This window comes from Notamacropus eugenii, chromosome 5, assembly GCF_028372415.1.
Source record: "Notamacropus eugenii isolate mMacEug1 chromosome 5, mMacEug1.pri_v2, whole genome shotgun sequence".
Taxonomy (NCBI): Eukaryota; Metazoa; Chordata; class Mammalia; order Diprotodontia; family Macropodidae; genus Notamacropus; species Notamacropus eugenii.
The window spans coordinates 83673608-83696069 of record NC_092876.1 but is presented as its reverse complement, the minus strand read 5'-3'; the positions used below and the strand labels follow the sequence as shown (position 1 = coordinate 83696069).

At 35.5% G+C, this 22462-nt stretch overlaps 1 protein-coding gene across 2 annotated transcripts in view; it reads left to right on the top strand.

Annotated features, from left to right (window-relative positions):
* The window catches only part of AGO3 (argonaute RISC catalytic component 3), an 84362-nt gene that overhangs the window by 42949 nt on the left and 18951 nt on the right, over positions 1-22462 (top strand). For both annotated transcript variants that reach the window (XM_072610053.1, XM_072610052.1), the window contains exons 6-11: positions 10688-10822; positions 13521-13608; positions 13758-13905; positions 14798-14917; positions 19141-19263; positions 19601-19734. In XM_072610053.1, the coding sequence (XP_072466154.1) occupies positions 10688-10822; positions 13521-13608; positions 13758-13905; positions 14798-14917; positions 19141-19263; positions 19601-19734 (748 nt within the window). The remainder of the gene's footprint in view (positions 1-10687; positions 10823-13520; positions 13609-13757; positions 13906-14797; positions 14918-19140; positions 19264-19600; positions 19735-22462) is intronic.

Genomic DNA, 22462 nt, shown 5'->3' with positions numbered 1-22462 from the left:
AAAAACTTAAGAATTCTTATCAGTGAAATAACCAACCACAATTCCAGAGGACCAATAAAAGAATATGCTGTTCACTTCCTAATAGAGAAGTGACACACTCAAGATGCAGAGTGAGACCTATTTTTGGACATGTCAAATGCAAAAATTTGTTTTGCTTGACTATGCTTATTCATTATGAGAGTTTATTTTTTTCTTTTTCAACTAAAGTGGGGGGGGAGGTAAGAGAGAAAATAAGTGCTTGATAATTGAAAAAAAACACTTCACTCTGGAGCTCATAGATTGGACCACAATAGTTCTCTGCCCAACTCTATTTAATAGCAGTATTTTGGGCTGTCCTGACTCAGAGTGAATGTCAATAGTGACTATTTCTCTTTTGACCAGCAACCCTGAGGGTCTTCCCCTCTAAGTTTGATTTTTTTTTTTTAAATTAAAGGGGCCATGCTTGATTCACTTCTTAAAGAAGCTTATTTACTGAATGGGAGTTACCTCACTCAAAGTGAGAACCTGAAAAGGCTTTAACCTAAAAGGGCCAGGGTCTCCCATTGCATCCTGGGCCATCTCTAGTTGAATTGATGAATATCTGGCCACTGGACCCAGATAACTCTGGAGGAGAAAGTGAGGCTAGTGACCTTGTACAGCCCTCCCTCGTTCAAATCAAAGTCACCTGCAAGTCATGTCATCATTTCCTTCATGTCATGGTCCTCTTCGAAGATGAAGGGCATACAGCAACATGAAGCAATTGGAAATATCACAAAAATGCCTTTTTATTCTCCTGTACCCATAGTAGTGAGACAAGTTACTGAACAGCCTTCTTCATTTTAATGAAGGTAACCTTCATTTTGGTTTTTAATTCAACCCATAAATTGGGGATTATAGAGATGAAATTTTAGATATCTTCAGCTATTCTCACATACCATTGGTTTACTTTGAAAAATGCTATTTTCCCTTCATTGTCATGTAAGTTTACTTGATTTAAAAAGTATTAAGTGTGTACTTTGTATCAGGCACCACCTCAGTCTATAGAGAAACAAAGACAAAAATGAAACAGTCCTTGCCCTCAAGGAACTTATGCCATGCTGAGGGAAGATAGTATTGAAGTGAGATAAGTAAATACAAAAAATATACAAAGTCATTTGCTGAGAGGGGTGGGAGAGGCAGCTCTGACTATTTCAGAACATAAGAATAGGCCTTATGGAAGAAGTCGTACTTGAAACTAAATCTCTGAAGATTCTATGAGGTGAGGGGAGGAGTATCTTACCTATACACAAAGCTATACAAAAGCACTGGAATAGAGCAGCAGTATGATAGAAGGGGTTTGGCAAGTAAGCCAGTTCAACTGGAGCATATAGTGCTTGGAGCAGAGTAATATGCAATCAATCTGGAAAAGGTAGGCTAAAGCTAGATTGTGAAGGATTTTAACAGCCAATCAGAAAAGTGTATTTTATCCCACAGGCAGATGTTAGCCACTGGAGCTTTGGTAGGAAAGGGGAAAGGAGCGTTGTTCATGGTCAAACCTGAACTTTAAAGGCATGAGGATAGGTAAAGAAATAAAAACATCCCTATTTGCTAATGATATGATGATTTATGTAGAAAATCCTAGGCAATTGAGACAATTGCTTCAGTAAAGTTGCAGGCTGTAAAAAAAAAAAAAACCTTCAAAAATCATCTTCATTTCTGTGTAATAATAAAATCCAAGCAAAACTGATAGAAAGGGAGATCTATTCCAAAGAACTATAAAGTGCACAGATAATGTGGGGTTCAGTTTTTCAAAGCACGCAGAAGACTTGCATAGATTCAATTACAAAGTGCTCTTTAAATGAACAATTTAAATAACTAGAGGAATGTTTGTTCAGTGCTCATGATTGGGCTGTGCCAATATAATTAAAAACAATACTTTCAGAATTAAGTTATACTTAGTGTAATAACAGTTTATTTGGAGAAATAAAAGATCTAGAATATGAAGGAAAATGAAAACAGGGAAGGAGCATTTCACAACTTCAAACTGTATTTTAAAGCAATGTCAAAACCATTTGGTATTGGTTAAAAAAATAGAAGGTAGGTCATTGGAGCACACCAGATGAAGGAGACTCAAAAACAATGGAATGCAATAACCCAGTGTTTTATATACCAGGAAACATAAAATTAATTAATCGAACTCCCTGGTTTATTAAAAAAAGCTAGGAAAATTAGAAAGCAAGCTGGAAGAAATTAAGCTTTGACCAACACCTTACACTGGATTTTACAATTCATTCCAAATGGATACATGACCTTAATATTAAAGATTATCTATTTAAATAATTAAAAGAAAAGCAGATCCATATACTTTTAACAGCTGTAGGTAGATGTATTCTTAACCAAAACAAGAGACAGAGACAATTACAAAAGATAAAATAGATAATTTTGATTACAAGAAAATGAAAAGATCCTGAACAGACTAAATTAATGGATCTAAGATAAGGGAAGCAACTGAAAGGGGGAAAATTTTTTTTGTATTAAATTTCTCTGATAAGGTATTGTTATCTAAAATATATTAGCGACATGTATGTGATCAAAAGTCATTCCCCAAGAGATAAGTGATCAAAGAACGTAAGCATCAGTTCTTAAAAGAATTACAGACTGTTAACAAACATATGAAAGGATGCTCCAAATGATTAATAATAGAAATGTAAATCAAAACAACCCTTAATTTTCACCTTACAACCTGAAAATTGCCAAAAATTGCCACTGTAATCAGTGTGGGAGGAATTATGGGAAGATTGGCATTATTGGGAGAATTGTGGTATTATGGTAAAGCAGTTTGGAATTATGCAAATAAAATGACTAAAACATCTATACTCTTTGACGCCAAATGTTAATATAGACTATTTGTGCCCAGCCTGTGGTAGAGCATTCCAAGTTTGTGTTGGTCTGGTCAGCCACAGTTGGACACGCTGTACCTTGACTCCAACATAGTGATATACCATTTTGGTGCTCTTCAAGAATAAAGGACAACAACTAACCAACATTTGACCCAGAGATTCCATTGCTAGGTTTATGCCCTAAGGAAACCATTGATAAGAATAAAGTCCCCATACGCATGTACGCACACACATTTATAGCATTGCTTTTTTTATGGCAACAGAGAATTGGAAACAAAGTAGATGTCCATTGATTGGTGAATGGCTAAACAATTTGTAGTACATGAATATAATGGAACATTACTGTGCTATAAGAAATGATGAATATAAATATTATTAATACCGAGAGCCTTGTAAAGATCTCCATGAACTGATACAGGGTGAAATAAGCAGAGCCAAGAAAACCACACATTCACACACACGCGCGCACACACACACACACACACACACACAGAGCAGTATAAAAATATAAAGAATAAATGTTGCAAAATAATTTTTTTAAAAAAAGCATAGTTCAAAAGAAGATGGTATCACCCCACTCCTTTGCAGAGGTGGGAGGTCATAAATGTTTATGCATTGCACTTTTTAGATGTATTGATCAGTTATGCTCATTGATTTTCCTTTTCTTTTTCTCTTCAAAAAATATTGTTTATTTTATCAGCACTCTGGGAAATGAAGAAAGAAAGGATCCTAGTGGAAACTAGTGATGTAAAAATAACAAAAGACATCAGCAAAAAATTTTTGAAAAAGAAAAACTAGTTTCATGTACAAGATGAGAGAGGGATGTGTAGGTAACAGTTAATTTCCAAAACACCTGGAGGTTTTACTGGCCTGCAAGTTTAATATGAGTTGGTGTGATATGCAGTCAAGATTTTCATTTAAATTAAGCAACAATTATAATGTTGCTGAATATTTTCTTTTAATTCAGTTTGAAATTGTAAAAACTAGAGTGGAAATAAATCTATTTTCATTTGATCATTTATCTCACTACACTAGCAAATATCTGCTCTCATCTAGTTCATAAATTTGGTTACCAAGGAAACCAAAACCTTGGTTTGCTACTGTGGGCGTAAGCTATTCATTTAGTAATTGACTTTGCTAGGCATTGGCTACAGCTTACATCATTTGACGTTGGTGAGACTGATGCATGATTGAAGAATGTTTTGTTATATTAGGTTTTTGAATATTTTTACCATTTCAAGCCTTAAAACTTTAAAAATATTAGTTAGCTATTTTATAATATTTGTCAAATTAAACAACAGATTTTGATGTACCTTAAAGTTAATTTAGACATAACTTGGTGATGTTGGAAGTGATGCAAAAGTAGTGATGGAAATATTAGTTCATTTTAACCTGTTGCATAAGCTCATCAAAAGTCAAATTGTAACATGTTGAAGATTTTATGTCTGTCTTGATAGAGAATTATTGTATTTTATCAGCAGGAAATTAGCTTGTTGGTAATGGAGGTAGCATTGGAATTTATCATATAATTTTAGAGCTGGAAGGATTGTTAGAGACCATCTCATCCAGATCAAGGAAGATGATTGCTTCATACATTTGTTTGCCTGAGATCTTACTGCCAGTTTGTGACTGAACCAGCACTAGTATCTTGCCAGTCTAGTCCTCTTTCCAGTTATTGGAGAATTCCTCCTGGAAAGAACTTCCTCCCACATTGGTCCATTTGACTGGAAGTTAACAAATCCAGAGGCAGGGCTAGAACATACAGTTCAGTTATCATTTGCTGGTAGGCAATTGCCAGCTGGCCAGCAACTCCAAGTAACCATTGATTAGCTTTTTTTTCCTTAAGGAAAGCAAACCTAGTTATTCTAATTCCTGCAAGTCCAATTTAAAGTCTTATGAAATACAGAAATTTATAAGCCACCATAAGAGTTAAGAATTATGACTCACTTGGATCTCCTTGTTCTTACTTGCAGTTTTCCCACAGCAGTCATGTGTATGTAATATTGTAATATTTTAGAATATTGACTCTTAAAAACACAAGACAGTTAATGTTTTGTAAACTGGCAAACCCCAGCCTTTGAATGTGAAATAAATTAATTGGTGTCTGTTCTCTTATTACGCCTAGTGCTGAGAATGTGTGTGTGATATTAGGTACTAAATACCTTGTTTCCCTCTTTTGAACTCTGACTGCTCAGTCCCCCCTCTTTCATGGAAATCTCGGGAATGTGGTGGTGATTTTTATTTAGAATAGTGATTGGATCATTGCTTGTGTTTTCAATCTACTTTCCTATCACTTTTTGAGATCTAAGAAGTAACTGAAAAACCAGCCTACTTTCCAGTCTTTACTTGACTCTAGTCTTGCCACAGTAGCATATTTAACTTATTTTTATGTGTAAAATACTTTAGTGACTTCTTGTATAAGACCTTTTGATTTACTTAGTAATTACTATTAAAGTAAAATTTTGGGCTATTTCTTATTAGTCACAAAGGGGACCATCTCCAGTCTCCTGATTTATCTTGCCAGTAGGCCCAGATGGCTCTGGAGGAGAAAGTGAGGCTGATGGTACAGCCCTCCCTCACTTGAAACCAATTCACTTGTAAGTCATGGCATCACCTTCCTGCTCTCATGGTCCTCTTTGAGAACAAAGGACAAACAACAAGAATTAGTAGCAAATGAATTATTCTGGATAGCCTGTGGTTTCACCCTTTTAAGTCCAAAATAGTTTGGGTTTTGTTTTTTAACTTTAGTCTGTTTTAGATGGAAATACTTTAAAAATGAACTAAACTCATTGCAGTCTTTCCAGGTCATACATATGCTGAATTGGTGCTTTAGAGTTCATAATAGTCTCTTGCAAATATTGTTTTGACTGAGGCTATATTTTAGCCTTTGAGCATACCACATACCTTCTTCATACTCCTTCAATTCCAAGTTTATGAAAACCTTGCTCATTTCTGCTGAAAATCATTTCTTGTTTCTTAAATTCTTATACGACTCTGCCTGCAACTTTTTGTCCTTATTACCTTCCATCTCGTAACAGACTTATTTATGTGTTCTGTCTTTTCATTTCCTTTTGGGTTGTTAGTTCCTCAAGGGAAAGGGCCTATGTTTGTTTTCATCTTCCTGTCCCGATTGCCAAAACCAGGGCTTTACATATGTATAGGTATTTAACAAATGTTAATTGGATAGAATCTATTTTGGTTACTTAGGTTGCATGTTTTTGATTCTCATCCAAATAAATGAGGTTTGCAGATAAATTTGGAATAGGTGGATAGATTTGGGATTTATAGCATTGTTTGCAAATAGAGCTTATTAAAGTAAAAAAAAGTCACGTAAGTAGTTTTAAATCATAAATTCGGTGTGTATAACGTATTTGAAAATTAGCAGACCATTTTGGTAAGGGAGAGTGGCTTGGTTAGTAAGGTAACTTGGAATCAAATTGTAAGGAGAATTGACAAAAGTTAATACCACTAGTTAAGGCTAAGAAATTTCAGTGTTGCTCTTCTAAACAATAGGAAATCATTGAAGGTTTTTGAGCAGTGGAATGATCTGATTCAACAAACATTTATAAATGGGCATGCTGTGCTCAGTATTGGGAAGAAAACTGACCCAGATCCTTCCAAGAAACTTAGTCTAATTGACTGAATCACACATTTGTGCATGCATATGTGTGTATTTATGTGTATCTATATAGTGTGCTGTATTAATATTTATAAATATATAAAATATGTGCATGCACATGCACACCCTCCGCCATCCCCAATAAGGATAATACTTGTAGAATATGATAGGAGCAAAAGAGCCATCTTATTCATCCTGAAGGAATCGGAAGAATTTGTGGAGGAATTAGCATTTGAGGTTAGCCTTGAAGGAAAAGGAAGATTTCAACAGGCAAAATTGCATGTATTTCAGATGGTAGGAAGAACCTATACAGGTGATGTGATGAAAGTGTCTTTTAGGAAGGTTATTTGGGCAACATATCCATGCTGGATTAGAGCTAGATGAATAGTTAGGCCATGGCATATGAAGAAGGCCAAGCCTAGGATGGTAGCATTTGAAATGGGGGATAGAAAGGGTTTCTAAGAAAGAATTGATAAAATATGGTGACTAATTGTGAATATTGAAGTAAGTTAGAGATGACTGAGGTTTTGTGTGGGAAAATTTTTTACTAGAAGATTGATCCTACTGAATATTTTGTTCAAATGGAAAAAAAAATAGTAACAGTGGCTTTGTTTGATTTTGGTTTTTTTCTCTGGCTTTAAGCTCTTTTTGTATACTGGGTATAAATTCCACTGCTCTACTATTTACTATATCACATTCCCTATAAAATAACGCTTATAGCTAAAGTTTATATATTGTTTACTATGTGCCAGGCACTGTGCTAAGTGCTTTACAATTCTTATCTCATTTGATCCTCACAACAATCTTGGGAGGTAGGGCTATTATTATTCCCATTTTACAGATGAGGAAACTGAGGCAAACAGGTTAAGTGAGTTACTTAGGGTCATTCATCTAATGAATATCTGAGGCAGGATTTGAATTTGGGTCTTTCTGACTCTAGACCTGGGACTTTATCCATGGCACCATCTGGCTGCCCTACTAATCTTAGGTAGGGAAAGAACTGGAAGAAAGAGAACTATTCCTAGATACAAAATCTACAAAGCCAGGCTTTAATACAAATCCCTTTGTGGCACTCAAAATATGAGTAGTTATCCCCAAGTTCTCATACTATGCTGTCTAGAAAAACAAAAATAATTTTAGTGTTTTTTATGTAAGATGCTGCTCAATATTGGTTATAGTGGCATGAAATCTTCATTCTAAAGTTTCATACAGGCTTCACATATTAACCCAAGTGAGAGAGTTTTTATTGCCTTTAATCAACTGCTTCTCTTCTTCTAAGATGCCTGGTATCAAAATACCATTTGACAAATGTATCAATAAACACCCCACCATACACAGAGGGGCCTGCTACCACCAGTTCTTAGATCTGCATTGATAAAAGGAAAAGCAACTTTTGAGGAGTTAACAATCACTTTAATCAAGCACATGTATCATTCCTTTAACCAAGTACAAATATCATTCACCTAGTTTAGGGGATTCAGCACCCTGAACTTCAAAGAAAATAGAGAGAAATCAAAGATCAACAGACATGTCTTCCTTTGCCTGACCATCAACAGACAGGTCCAACTGTCTGACCATAGTTACCAGACAGAGAAGCACAGACATCTGAGTTTTCCAAGCCAGGGGGCTCCTTAGCAGCTTCCCAGAGTCCTCTTCTGGCCAAACAAATGCTTCCAGTAAGCTCCAAAGTAAACCATCAACTTCACAGTATTTATACCTTTTTTAGAGCCAGAGGGCATCACAACCCTTGAGAACCAGTGCCTCATTAACAAAAGGCTTGGGCCTCCCCACAAATCTTCCCTAATCAAACTCCCCTTAATGGACAGGCCCATTAATGGGTGGGGAAGATCTTTAATCACATTAAAATAATTAACAATACAAATACATATACTGTTCCTTGTTAAAGAAACTCTTTTTTCTGTACTTCACTCCTAGTGAAGACTGGATTGATAAAGGCAAGATTCGATCAGAGGCACTTGATTATACTAAAACAAAAACAGCAAAAGATCCTATTTTGCCTGCCGTCTCAGCAAAATAGGTGTTGCCTTTTAATTTCTAAAGACTTGTGGTGAAAGAATATACCTTATCCCAAAATAGTTAGATGGAATAAGCCCTTGTTGCTAAATGTGATGACTTACGTGGTGCTTTATAGTTACAGATCACATACCATACATTTTTGGTCTCACTTTATTCTCATGACAGCCCTGTCCACAAGTTGTATAGGTCATATCCCTGATTTACCAGCTGAAAACTGAAGTTCCTTAAACTTAAATAACCTCCCCATAATCATACACCTAAAAAATGCCTACCTTTTACAGTTCCTAGCACAGTTTCTTGGACATTTAATAAATTCTTATTGGTTGATTGCAGAACATAGTGGTAGAAACTTTGGAGAATGCTACTCCAGTGGATCCAATATTGTATGGTATGAGGTAGCATGGATCCCTCCAAAAAAGGTTACAGCAGAAAGAGCACTGGGCTATGAGTCAAAAGACCTGTGTCCTGATTCTGCCACTTACTAGAACAAGGGCACAATTAATTAGTTACTTCTCCTTTTTCAAGCCTTATTTTCCTCATCTTATAAATGAGACAGTGATAGTTATGCAGCCTACCTCTCAGGGTGGTAGTAAGGATCAAATGAAATAATGTATATAAAGCATTTAATAAATGTTAGGGTGTTTAGTTGTACCTTTGCTTTTATAACATAGCTTTATTCTTTGATCAGGAATGAAACCCCAATTACAGTATTATTCTTATGGGATTGCCTCATCAACATTACGATTACCTCCTTCGTTCTGTGGTTTTCAGAAATACATTGCGGCAAAAAGTGAGGAATAGCTTGAAAGTACAAAAGTAATTCTGTTCATCTTTTTCTTACACACGTGTGTGTGCACATGAAATTTCTGTAAATTCTGAATAAAATACATCAATGGTATTGGAAAAGACTGCTAAAAAAACCACTTTGAATCATACTTATTTATTGCATGTATCTTATATAGATTTATTTGGTTTTTCTGATATAGACTATTGACATAGCAAGAAAAGCATCTCTTTGACAATTATTCAATAAATGTCTGTTATTGACAAGGCACTGCTAGGTGAGAGGAAAGGGACATCCTCCTTAACTCCATAGTGCTTATAATTTAGCAGGGTATAACCAATTGATTTTCCCAGCCAATAAGTCAAAGAAAGGTAGAGCCCTTAAAAGATGTGAATTTTGCTTCTTGGAAGCTTCATTTTATTCATTGATTTTAATTAAAGTTTAATTTTTAATTCTTCCTTGACCTCTACAAGTTTCTTCTTAAAAAAAATTGATTTTATTTCTAATATGCCTGCCCTTCTATGGAAGAACAAATGACCTACCTAGCTTAGAGACAAGCCAAGAGAAACTTTGAATAAGAAAACCTAAATAATATAACTAACAGGACTAGGAGAATTCCACAGATCTCACTCATGGCATGTCTTGATTGTGTTGACAGAAAAATTAAAATTCACCATATTTCTTGTCTTTTCTCTGAATGTTTTTATGTATTTTCCTCATTCATATGAGTCTTTGAGCTTGATGATGACAAAAGGCAGGCATAATAACAATAAATAGCCTATTTAGTTGACTAGATTTTTTTTCTTTTCTCTGAGGAGGAAAAAAAAGTGATAACCAAAAAAATCTTGTCATAGATTTGTTAGAAAAAATCTTCTTCTAGATTTTATTATCAGTAATATTAATAATTCATTCAGTGACACTAATATCAGTTTGCCCAATCACTTTTAAAATTAGTGTAGTATCATGGAAAGAGCACCAAGTGAAGAGCCAGAAAATGTCTGTTAGAATTCCAATTTTACCACTTGCTTCTCATGTGACCATGCACAAGTCATTTAACCTTTTTGAGTCTCAGTTTCCTTATCTATACAATGAAACTGGACTAAGTAATGCTGTATGAAACTACTGTCACTAAAGTGATTTTAGACTGAAAAGAATTGCTTAAAGAAGATTCATTCTTTAGTGTGTTAGGTGGTTATCTACCAAAACTCAGGTTAGGATCATGCTTCATGAATAGGACTTTAAAAATAAACCTAAAATTAATATCTTAGCAACTTTTGTAATATGTGCTTTTAATGAACTCTAGATCTTGATATTTCTTTTAAGTAGCATTTGAATTCTGTGAAAGGGTGAAGATGATAGAAGATTCCTTAAATTTTTTTCTCCTTGTAGTTTCTGCCACTGCCTTCTACAAAGCACAACCTGTAATTCAGTTCATGTGTGAAGTCCTTGACATTCATAACATTGATGAACAACCAAGACCTCTGACTGATTCTCATCGGGTAAAATTCACCAAAGAGATAAAGGGTGAGTAGACAAGGATGTCTGGAATAGCTTCTGTGTAATGACAGAAATGGAGTGATGATTATAGCTTTCTTTGAAATTTTGTTTCATAATCCAAGTAGTTTTTCATGTATCACACATCACCAGTAAAAATATTCCCCAAACTGTCATGTGAGATCATATCTACAGCATGTTAGTTGGGTAGGGCTTTATTTTGCTTCATCTGCAGTAAATGAAATAGCAAATAGTGAAAATTTCTGTGCTTAAAAAAAGTAGCGTGAGCCATTATTATGCAAAATAAAGTTTGTACCACCTAGTGTTTTGACTGGATACCAGACCTACCCCAGCTGGAGAAGTTGGGGTGTTGGTGGGATCCAGCTTTTGCCATGCCCTTAAAAAGCCAGAAGGTCATCTCCTAGGTGTGTTTAATTTTCAAAGCTGGAGTACTTAATCTGTGACAGTGTTCAATACAGTGACTTTCTTAAGTTTCTGCGACATAATATAATGTAGACTGTCAAACATTACCTCAAAAGTAGCTCTCTACTTTCTGTTCATTTAAAAACATTTGAAATGTGGAGTTGATCAACCCTACTTACTGGACTAAGGGTAGTTAAAGTTGGTCACATAGTTGGCCATTGATTCATGGAAATCTTAAGTTTTAGCTCAGTGGCAAAAGCCTATATACAGTTACTTGGAACAGTGATGCTGAACAAAATTAATTTTCTTATACCTGAGTGGCACAGCTTCCATTTAGTGTAACTGATAATAAATTTACAAAATGCCCATGCCCAAGAACAAATACATCGTGTTCTTGAAAACTGTTCTTGGTTAATGTGAGTTTTGGTTCAATGGGCTGGAGTAGACCATTCAAGCTGTCCACTGTAAATGTTTTAGAATATCAAATAGTACTGAGAAGTGATATCTCCTTCCCCAACAGACATTACTACTGTGCTTGTCACCAAGAAAGGGAAAATTAGAAGAGAAATTTCTCCTGCTTTGAAAATGAGCATCTTAGTTTTATCTTAAGAAATGCTGCTCCAGTGCTACAAGAAATCTTTATTTTATCTTGCTACTATGCCATTGTCTTTATGTGACTAGCATTAACAGCACAGTTTGCATTTTCCAGGAGATAGTGCAGAATCATTAATACGATACCATCTAAATGCCATAGTTTCCAATGGAGTTGCTGCTTAGTTACCACCTCAATCTCATAAAATCACATACATTACTTTGCGGTAACTATGCAATCAACTCATATCACCACTCTATCACAGAAATTACAAGATGTACAGAACAAGGATTCAACTGCTGCCCGAAGAGCATGGAATCGAGCTTAACTTCAACTGCTCAGGGGCCCAAAGAAATGACTGAAAAATCACTAGAAATCATTATAAAGTTGATGTTATAGTGAAGGTAAAGCCAAGTTTATAGGTTAAATATTTGATTAAAGCCAACCAAACATTTGATTGGGTGGAGGTGGTGGGGAGGGGCATGGGCACTAAAACATTTTAACCACATTTTTAAAACTCAGCTTTTTATATCCTTTATACAATGATCTGAATACTTAGTTTCTGTTGTCTTATGTTAATGTTTGGGAAAGTGGGGGTTGGTGACTGGCTAATAGAATGTTTCCCAAATGATGACATTTAAGTACTTCTCATTGACAGATTGAGTTTTTTCTTCCCTTCCTGATGTCAGAAAGATAATTTTAAAAAGATAGTAAAAACTTGTGTTTATATACCAACATCAGAAAGTCAAGCAAACTCAAAATTTCAGTCTTCCATGCTATACACTTTAAAGGAAAATATACTTCATTTTCAGTCTATTCCCAGAAAGATCCCCAGTGACAAGCACATTGGTATAGTGTGCCATGTATGAAGTGGAAGCACAAACTTTCATTTTCCATGGCATTAATTTGCTTCCAGTTGAATTTTTTCTTCTATTTCTGTTAATATCAATAATGATCTAGGGACTATTGATTAATTTAAAGAGTTTGAAACTTATTTAGAATGTTTGCAGAATTTTATTAATGAAAATGACTGTCCAGTGATTCAGGCAACTAAACAGTTCTTTTTGCAGTTTATCATTTGAAATATTTTCCTCACTTAACATTTTGCTGTTCATTATCAGACCTTTAGTATACATTTTTGTAATGTTTCTTATCATATTTTATTTGCTTAGCTTTTATTATTTTACAGAAAAATAGTCTGAGTTTTTATTAATTTAAATTTTTGTAAGGGTCACCTCAGGGACTTGCCAGTAAAATTTTCTGTCTATTAACTTAGTTAATAGTTTTCTAACATGTCTTTAAGAATTATATCACCAAAAAAGTATTGAAGCAAAATCTTTTACGATGTCTAGGAAACATTTAGATTATCTCTTGTCCCCAATAGCCAGGAATAAAATAGCTCTTTAGAAAACAGCTCCACTTATATACAGAGGTTGTTTATAGTAGCCTTTGTCTCATGAATTTAGTAGTTTTATTGTTTAAGTAGAGAGCCTTTGGAGGGGACTGCATTGAATATGATGAGAATTATGAACTTGTTAATTAATAGCATTTCACTGCCAATTAGTCCTCTAAACATTTTTTGTTTAGCTATTCAGAAGTTATTCTTTAGCTTTTGTGGTAGTAGACAGGCTCTTCTGTTGTTTTATATATTCAATTGGAAATGTATTTTCCATGCAACAGCTTGTAACCCCAGTTTTTTGTTATTGGGTACAGGTCTGAAGGTTGAAGTGACTCATTGTGGAACAATGAGGCGGAAATACCGTGTTTGTAATGTAACAAGGAGACCTGCCAGTCATCAAACGTAAGAGAAGCTGGTATTTGTAAGTGGATAGACAATGTGTAGGAAGTGTCCTAGCATTAAGTTTTGGGAGCTCTTCTTATTCATAATAGGATGATAATTGATGATGTTACTTTCCATGATATTTCTAAAAGTCTTTCTCTGTTTTTCAGCTTTCCTTTGCAGTTAGAAAATGGCCAAACTGTAGAAAGGACAGTAGCACAGTATTTCAGAGAAAAGTACAACCTCCAGCTGAAGTATCCTCACCTTCCTTGTCTTCAAGTGGGACAGGAGCAGAAGCATACTTACCTGCCTCTGGAAGTAATTAAAGCTGCTTGTCATGGCTTATAATTCATAACTTGGAGAACTGTTTGGTTTTTTGTTCTGTCATTTTTCAGTCATGTTCCACTCTTTATGAGCCCATTGGGATTTTCTTGGCAGAGATATTGGAGTGGTTTGCCATTTCACTCTCCAGCTCATTTGATAGATGATGAGAAAACTGAGGCAAAGAAGGCTAAGTGACTTGCCTACGATCACACAGTTAGTAAGTGTTTGAGGCCAGATTTGAACTCCAGAAGAAGGGTCTTCCTGATTCCAGGCCTGCCTCTCCATCCATTGTGCCAGCTAGCTCACCTTGGGAACTGTTAGAACATTTAATAAATAGGCTAACTTTGTGATCCATCAAGTATCCCTAGTATGTTCAAATTTTTTTTACAGTTTTCCTTACTCTTATAATAAATAAGCAAAGGTATAAATTATATTGCACAAACTGTGCCCCTGTTTAAAAGTGGAAAAAAATATCTGGTATTTTCAAATTCTTGAAGAAGGAAGGAATAAACATTTAAATGCTAGCCACTTTGCTAAGCATTTAACAAATATCTCACTTGATCCTCACAAAAATCCTGAGAGTTTAGAGGCTGTTGTTATCCCCATTTCACAGACAAGGAAACTGAGGCAAATGGAGGTTAAGTGACTTGCCTGAGTCATCCAGCTAGTAAGTATCTGAGGCCAGATTTGAACTCAAGTCTTCCTGACTCCAGATACAGCACTCTTATCCACTGTACCCTGTAGATACTTCAATAGAGGTTTGTGAAAATAGATTCATCACACCAGATTATGTAAGGAATGGTTTGTTTTTGTTTGGGTTTGTTTTTTTTTTTTTTTAAGAAGAACTCAAGTGATATCTAGAACATAATCTTTTCCCATTTTGTAGGTCTGTAATATTGTGGCAGGACAACGGTGCATTAAGAAGCTGACTGACAATCAAACATCCACCATGATAAAGGCAACTGCAAGATCTGCTCCTGATAGACAAGAAGAAATTAGCAGATTGGTTAGTTGTTTGTTTTTTTTAATATATCTTTAATATTACAAGATTGAAAGTCTTGCATAGTATTTTCCTGATGGAGCAATTTTCTCGTGAACTTCACTCTTTTAATAACATTCCATATTTTGAATGACTTTGGTTGAATCAGGTAATATAGAGGGGACAGGAAGATGATAAAAAAAATTCTCAAACTAATCCTACCGCCTCAGAATTCGTTCCACAGTTGTCTAAGCATATATTAACTTCACTATCCTTTGGTGATACAACTAGTCAGAAAAAGATTTGTCCATCCACACAAAGCAACAAGTAGATGTCCTATTGGACACTAGATTGATTAGGCTTTATTTATTCCTTTAAAAACTGAAAAAAGTCACAGGAAGTCTCTTATTCCTCAGTGCAAGTCCAATCAAGTTTTTCACACTTTGCACTCTTCCTTCACCCAACTTCCCCATTTGCTTCTATATAGCTTTTCCTTTGCCTTTAGGAGCACTAGAATCCAATCTCCGTTTTAGCCCTAGTAACCAATAAGCTAACATTTATTAAGCTTCTACTGTGCCTGGTAATGGGAATATTGCAACAAAAATGAAACAGTCCATGCTTTCAAAGAGCTTGCATTTTATTGAGAGCATGCAACAAGAACACAATTTATACAAAATTATTTCTGAGTGGAAGGACACTAATCACAGGGAGGAACAGTCCATTAGACTTGTTTCCAAAGGAAACAAGGAATTCTACCAAGTAGAAAGGAAGATAGAGTGCATTCCAAGCATGAGGGATAGTCTTTGCAAAGGCATTAAAATGGGAAGTGGCATGTTGCTTCAAATGAACAGCAAGAAGGCCAGTTTGACTGGGCCAAGGATGTGTGAAGGACAACAGTGGGTCTTAAGCCTAGAAATGTAGGCTAGAACCTAAATGTGAATGCCCTTATTTATTTTAGCGAGCACTGCCCCCTTTTTTTTTTTTGAGTTCTGAATTCTCTCTCTCTATCCATTGAGAAAGTACTATGATATCAGTTATATATGTGGAAACATCCAAAGCATAGTTCCATATTTGCTGTGTTGCAAAAAAAAAAAAGGCAAGAAAAATAAAGTGAAAAATTATACTTCAATCTGCATTCATACTTAATTAGTTTTTGCTCTAGTGATGAATAGCGTTATTTATCTTGGGTTCTTTGAAATTGTCTTCATCAGAGATCAGAGTAGCTAAGTCTTTTCATAGCTGATCATCCTTATAATTTAGCTATTACTATGTATGGTATTCTTCTGGTCCTACTCATTTCATTTTGTATCAATTCGTATAAGGCCAGGTTTTTCTGAAACTATCCTGATCATCATTTCTTATCACAATCACATACCACAAATTATTCAACCATTCTTCAATTGATGAACATCCCCTAAGTTTCCAATTCTTTGCCACTATAAAAAGAAGTACTATAAATTCTTGGGTCAAAGGTTATGCATAGTTTTATTGAAAGCCCTTCAGGCATAGTTCCCAATTGTTTTCCAGAATAGTTAGAGCAGTTCACAGCTCCTTTTGCATTTGTCATTTTCCTTTTCTGTCATATTATCCAATCTGATAGGTATGAGGTGGTACCTCAAGGGTTGTTTTAATTTACATTTCTCTAATCAATAGCGATTTAGAGCATTTTTTTCATTTGACTATGCAGAGGTTTAATTTCTTCTTCTGGCAACTGCCTATTCATATCCTTTGACCATTTATCAATTGGGTAATGATTCTTATTTTTAGAAATTTGTCTCTGTTCCTTATGTATTTGAGAAATGAGGCCTTTAGAAGAAAAACTTGCTGTAAAATTTTTTCCCAGCTTACTGTTTTCCTTCTAACATTAGTTGCATTGGTTTTGTTGATTCAAAAGCTTTTTAATTTAATGTATCAAAATTGTCCATTTTATTTCCCATGATCCCCCTGTCTGTCTCTTGTTTGATCATAATTCTTTTCTTATCCATAGATCTTTTGAGTAAAAATTTCTAAGCTCCTCTGATTTGCTTATGATATCACCCTTTATGGCTAACTCATGTACCCATTTTGCCTATATCGTATACAGTGTGAGATGTTAGTCTTTAGTTAGTTTCAGCCAAATTGTTTTCCAGTTTTCCCAGCAGTTTCTGTCAAATAGTGAGTTCTCTGGGGGCAGCTACGTGGTGCAGTTAATACAGCATTGGCCCTGGAGTCATGAGGACCTCAGTTCAAATCTGGTCTCAGACACTTGACACTTACTAGCTGTGTGACCTTGGGCAAGTCATTTAACCCCAATTACCTTGCCTTCCCCGCTTCAAAAACAAAACAAAAAAATACTCTGCCTCCTGTGAATGACTTTAAACGTTAAACAGAGGCAGTTGGGAGTTTTTTGAGCAAAAGAATATCAAGAAGGTCAAACTTTTGCTTTAAAAGTCTCATTTTGGCTTTAGTGTAGAGAATGGATTAGCAAGTGAGGGAAATAGAAGCAGGGATACAAAAGACTATGGAGGGCAAAGTTGTATGAGGAGAGAGAGAAGAAAGATACAAGAGACACTCTAAAGGTAGAGAGCATAAGACTTTGCAGCTGAGTATAGGGAGTGAGGGAAAGGGAAGAATAAAAGAGTGTACTGAGTTTGCAAAGCTTGGTAATTAGAAGGATAGTGAGTGGTGCCTTCAATAAAACTACTGCTATTACCACTCTGTTAGATCTTGGTAATGAAAAAGAATGTGGTGTAATTAGAAGAGATGGACTCTGCCAGACTGTGACCATTTAACCATTAGACATTGAGATTGCTCTCTTGTTTTTTTGCATTTATGTACATTGTTGCTACAAAAAATCTGAACAGATATGAAAAATAGAGAACTAATATTTCAGGTTATCTTCTCAACAGTATAATTATTGGTCAGATGATGTGATTATTTTGTAACTTTTACTCTACTGGCAAATTCTTCTCCAGAAAGATTCTACAAGTTTTAAAATTATAGTAGTGCACAGATCTACCTGTTTCTCCATACCCCTGCCATTATTGAATTTAGTCTTTTTTTCCCCACATTAATTGGGTGTGAACACTTCAGAGTTGGTTTAATTTATATCTCTTTCATAATTAGTGATGTTGGATATGTTTGCAAATAGGTAAGCATTTTGTATTTCTTTAATAAATTATCCATATATTTTGAGCATTAATTTATCTATTACTCACTTTATACATTTTTAAAGAGTTCCTTGATCTGTTTTTTCTTAGCTTTTTATGTGTCCTGTTTACCATAGATTCTCAAACTATCTTGTTGTTGTTGCAACTATATTTCATTGTACAGAAATTTTTCATTTTAATGTAGCAGAGTACATCTGCCTTTTCTTAGTTCCCTCTTTTTGTTGAATTGTAATAGGAAAATTCCCACGTCCACAATTGAGATACATATATTCCATTTTCTTTTTCCATCTTTTAATTTTTTTCTTGTTTTTAAGTCATTCATCTAGCTGAAATTTACTAAAATATATACTTTAAACATAAGGATTTGAATCTATTTTCAACCAAGTTGCTAAACAGTTTTCCCAAGTATTGTTATTAAATAATCCTTTCTTCAGTTTTTATCTTTATAGGTTTGTCAAGCCAGTTTGCTTTTCCTAATTTTATTTTTTTCTTTTCTGTGAGAGTAGTTAAGAAGCTTGTTTGGAGGGACACTTAATTAGTACAACATGGTACAGGTGTGAAAGGTCCAATGTCACACTAGATTATAACTGTCATACCTTTTATTTTCTGTGATTCCCTTAAAATTTCATGTCTTATCAGTAATTGTCATTAAATCGGTGCGTATAATCCATAGCTCATTTTTTTATGTACCATAAAAACAGGTAATGCTTTTAGTGATAAAAAAAAGTGGTGTGGGGGGGAAATAGGAAATTTAACCCAGTGAGTCATTGAAGAACTGGTGGTGCAGAGCCACTTGTTTGTTCATCATTTTCAAATACCTGTTTTGGAGATATATACTTTTAATTCAGTAAGAAAAGAAGCATTATGAAAATTTAGTGACCATATTTGTTATGAATAAATAAACTTAACTGTCAATATGACATTTTTATCAATGTTACTATCTCATATTATAAAATTTTGTGAAAATTGACCTTTATGGTTCCATTAGGAAAACAAACCTTGAAGCACAGGCTTAACACATTGAAGAATAACTACTTTCTAAATATTAAGTGATTAAATTCATCTTTCCTTAACAATTGCTAATTTTTCTTCCATCTTCAGGTGAGAAGTGCAAATTATGATGCTGATCCATTTGTTCAGGAGTTTCAGTTTAAAGTCCGGGATGAAATGGCTCGTGTAACAGGACGTGTACTCCCCGCACCTATGCTGCAGTATGGAGGACGGGTAAAAGTCCTCCCTTTTCTCTTCTTCACTCATATTACATTTTTCAAGGGTAGAACAGAAGGATAGCTGAGTGGGGCTGGCATTTTACGCCTTTTCCTGGCTCCTCTTTTTTTAAAGTGATAATATATCATTTAAAACCAAAATTGTTGATAGCTTTATTTAGATTGTTGTGCTGTGACTCTGCTTTCTATTTAGGATCAGAAAAGAGAAACCAATCATTTCTTGACATAAGGTGAAAATTTTCTGTTTTCATCAAATGGTACATCATTTAAATAGATTAGATATTCTTAATACCCTTTGGGCTTAGTACAAATTCATCTTGTCTTTTTTTTTTTAGAATCGAACAGTAGCAACTCCAAGCCATGGAGTATGGGACATGCGAGGGAAACAGTTCCACACAGGTGTTGAGATCAAAATGTGGGCTATAGCCTGTTTTGCTACTCAGAGACAATGCCGAGAAGAAATATTGAAGTAAGACATGTTACTTTCTTAAAACCTTTTTGTCTTAATTTGATTTTAAAATCCCTAGCTACATTTATTTACCAATTTTGTCTTGTTCTCTAATACTGAATATACTTGATTGTTGTGTATAGTAATCTGATTATTCTTTGAAATGAGTGATAATCTGTCAGACCTTAAAAACTTAAGTGATCAGGGCAGAGCCAAGATGGCGGAGTAACAGCATGGACTTTCTAGAGTGCTCCCACCAAGCCCAACCAAATACCTATAAAAAATGACTCTAAACAAATTCTGGAACCGCAGAACCCACAGGATGATGAAGTGAAGCAAATCTCCAGCCCAAGACAGCCTGGAAGGTCACCAGGAAGTATCTATTGTGCCATGCTGGGAACCAAGCGCATTCCAGTGTGGGACGCATGCACAGAGGGGACCTGAGCAGGCCTTGGGGGAGATTGAATCTCTCACACCTATGGTGGTTTCCAGACTTCATGACCCCAGAATGCTGAAGATAAATTGGAAGGTCAGTGGAAAAAGCCTGTGAGACCAGTGCAAGAGAATGGAGTGGTCTGGCCCTAGCCCCAGAGTGGCAGAGGTGGGAGAGGACAGAGGAACCTGCAGCAGCCACAGCATCAGCAGGGGCAGCTGTAGCCACTATTTCTGGAGCTGTAGGCCCACAGATTATGGGGCAATCGTGTGTCTGACAGTATACCCACCCCCACTGGAAGCAAAGAACTACCTTCATAAAGAGCTCAAAAGGCAAGTAAGTGGCTGGGGAAATGAGCAAAAACTGGGAAAAGAATCAGACTATAGAATCTTACTTTGGTGACAAGGAAGACCAAAACATGCAAACAAAAGAAAGCAAAGTCAAAGCTCCTCCATCCAAAGCCTCCAAGAAAAATATGAATTGGTCTCAGGCCACAAAAGAGCTCAAAAAGGACTTTGAAAATCACTTAAGAGAAGTCAAGCAAAAAATTAGGAAGAGAAATGAGAGTGATGCAAGAAAATCATGAAAAACGAGTCAACTGCTTGCTAAAGGCTTTAGAACCAAAAAAATGTTGAAGAAAATAACACTTTAAAAAATAGACTTAACTCAAATGACTAAAGCAATCCAAAAAGCCAATGAGGAGAAGAATGCCCTAAAACGTGGAATTGACCAGATGGAAAAGGAGGTCCAAAAGCTCACTGAAGAAAATAATTCCTTAAAGATTAGAATGGAGCAGATGGAAGCTAATGACTTTATGAAAAATCAAGAAATTATAAAATAAAACCAAAGAAATGAAAAAAATAGCATATAATGTGAAATTTCTCATTGGAAAAACAACTGATCTGGAAAATAGATCCAGGAGAGACAATTTTAAAATTATGGGACTACCTGAAAGCCATGATCACAAAAAGAGCCTGGACATCATCTTTCATGAAATTACTAAGGAGAACTGCCCTGATGTTCTAGAACCATAGGGTAAAATAAATATTGAAAGAATCCACTGATCACCTCCTGAAAGAGATCCCAAAAGGAAAACTCCTAGGAATAATGTAGCCAAATTCCAGAGTTCCAACGTCAAGGAGAAAATATTGCAGGCAGCCAGAAAGAAACAATTTGAGTATTGTGGAAATACAGTCAGGATAACACAAGATCTAGCAGCTTCTACATTAAGGGATCAAAGGGCTTGGAAATATGATTTTCAAAAGTTGAAGGAGCTACAATTAAAACCAAGAGTCACCTGCCCAGCAAAACTGAGTATAATACTTCAGGGGAAAAATGGTCATTCAATGAAATAAAGGACTTTCAAACATTCTTGATGAAAAGACCAGAGCTGAATAGAAAATTTGACTTTAAAACACAAGAGTCAAGAGAAGCATGAAAAGGTAAACAGGAATGAGAAATCATAAAGGACTTACTAAAGTTGAACCGTTTACATTCCTACATGGAAAATTAATATCTGTAACTCTTGAAACTTTTCTTAGTATTTGGATAGTTGGAGGGATTACATACATATAGACAGAGGGCATAGGGTAAGTTGAATAGGAAGGGATGATACCTAAAAAAATAAAATTAAGGGGTGAGAGAAGAATATATTGGGAGGAGAAAGGGAGAATAGGATGGGGCAAATTATCTCATAAAAGAGGAAAGAAAAAGTTTTTTTAATGGAGGGGAAAAGGGGGAGGTGAGAAGGAAAAAGTGAAGCTTGCTGTCATCGCATTTGGCTTAAGGAGGGAATAACATGCACATTCAATTTGGTATGAAAATCTATCTTACACTACAGAAAAGTAGGGGAGAAGGGGTAAGTGGGGTAGGGGGGATGATAGAAGGGAAGACAAATGTGAGGAGGGGGTAATTAGAAGTAAGCCCTTTGGGGGAGAGACAAAGTCTAAAGAGAAAATAGAATAAATGGGGGGCAGGATAGGATGGAGGGAAATACAGTCTTTCACAGTATGACTTTTATGAAAGTCTTTTGCATAACTACACTGGTATAACCTATATTGAATTGCTTGCCTTCTCAGTGGGGATGGGTGGGAAAGGAGGAAGGGAGAGAAATTGGAATTCAAAGTTTTGAAAATGAATGTTAAAAATTGTTTTTGCATGCAACTGGGAAATAATATATACAGGCAATGGAGTATAGAAATCTGTCTTGCCCTACAAAAAAATAGAGGAGATGGGGATAAGGGAAGGGAAAGGTGTGATAGAAGGGAGGGCAGATTAGGGGAAGGGGTAATCAGAATGCACAGTGTCTTGGGGTGG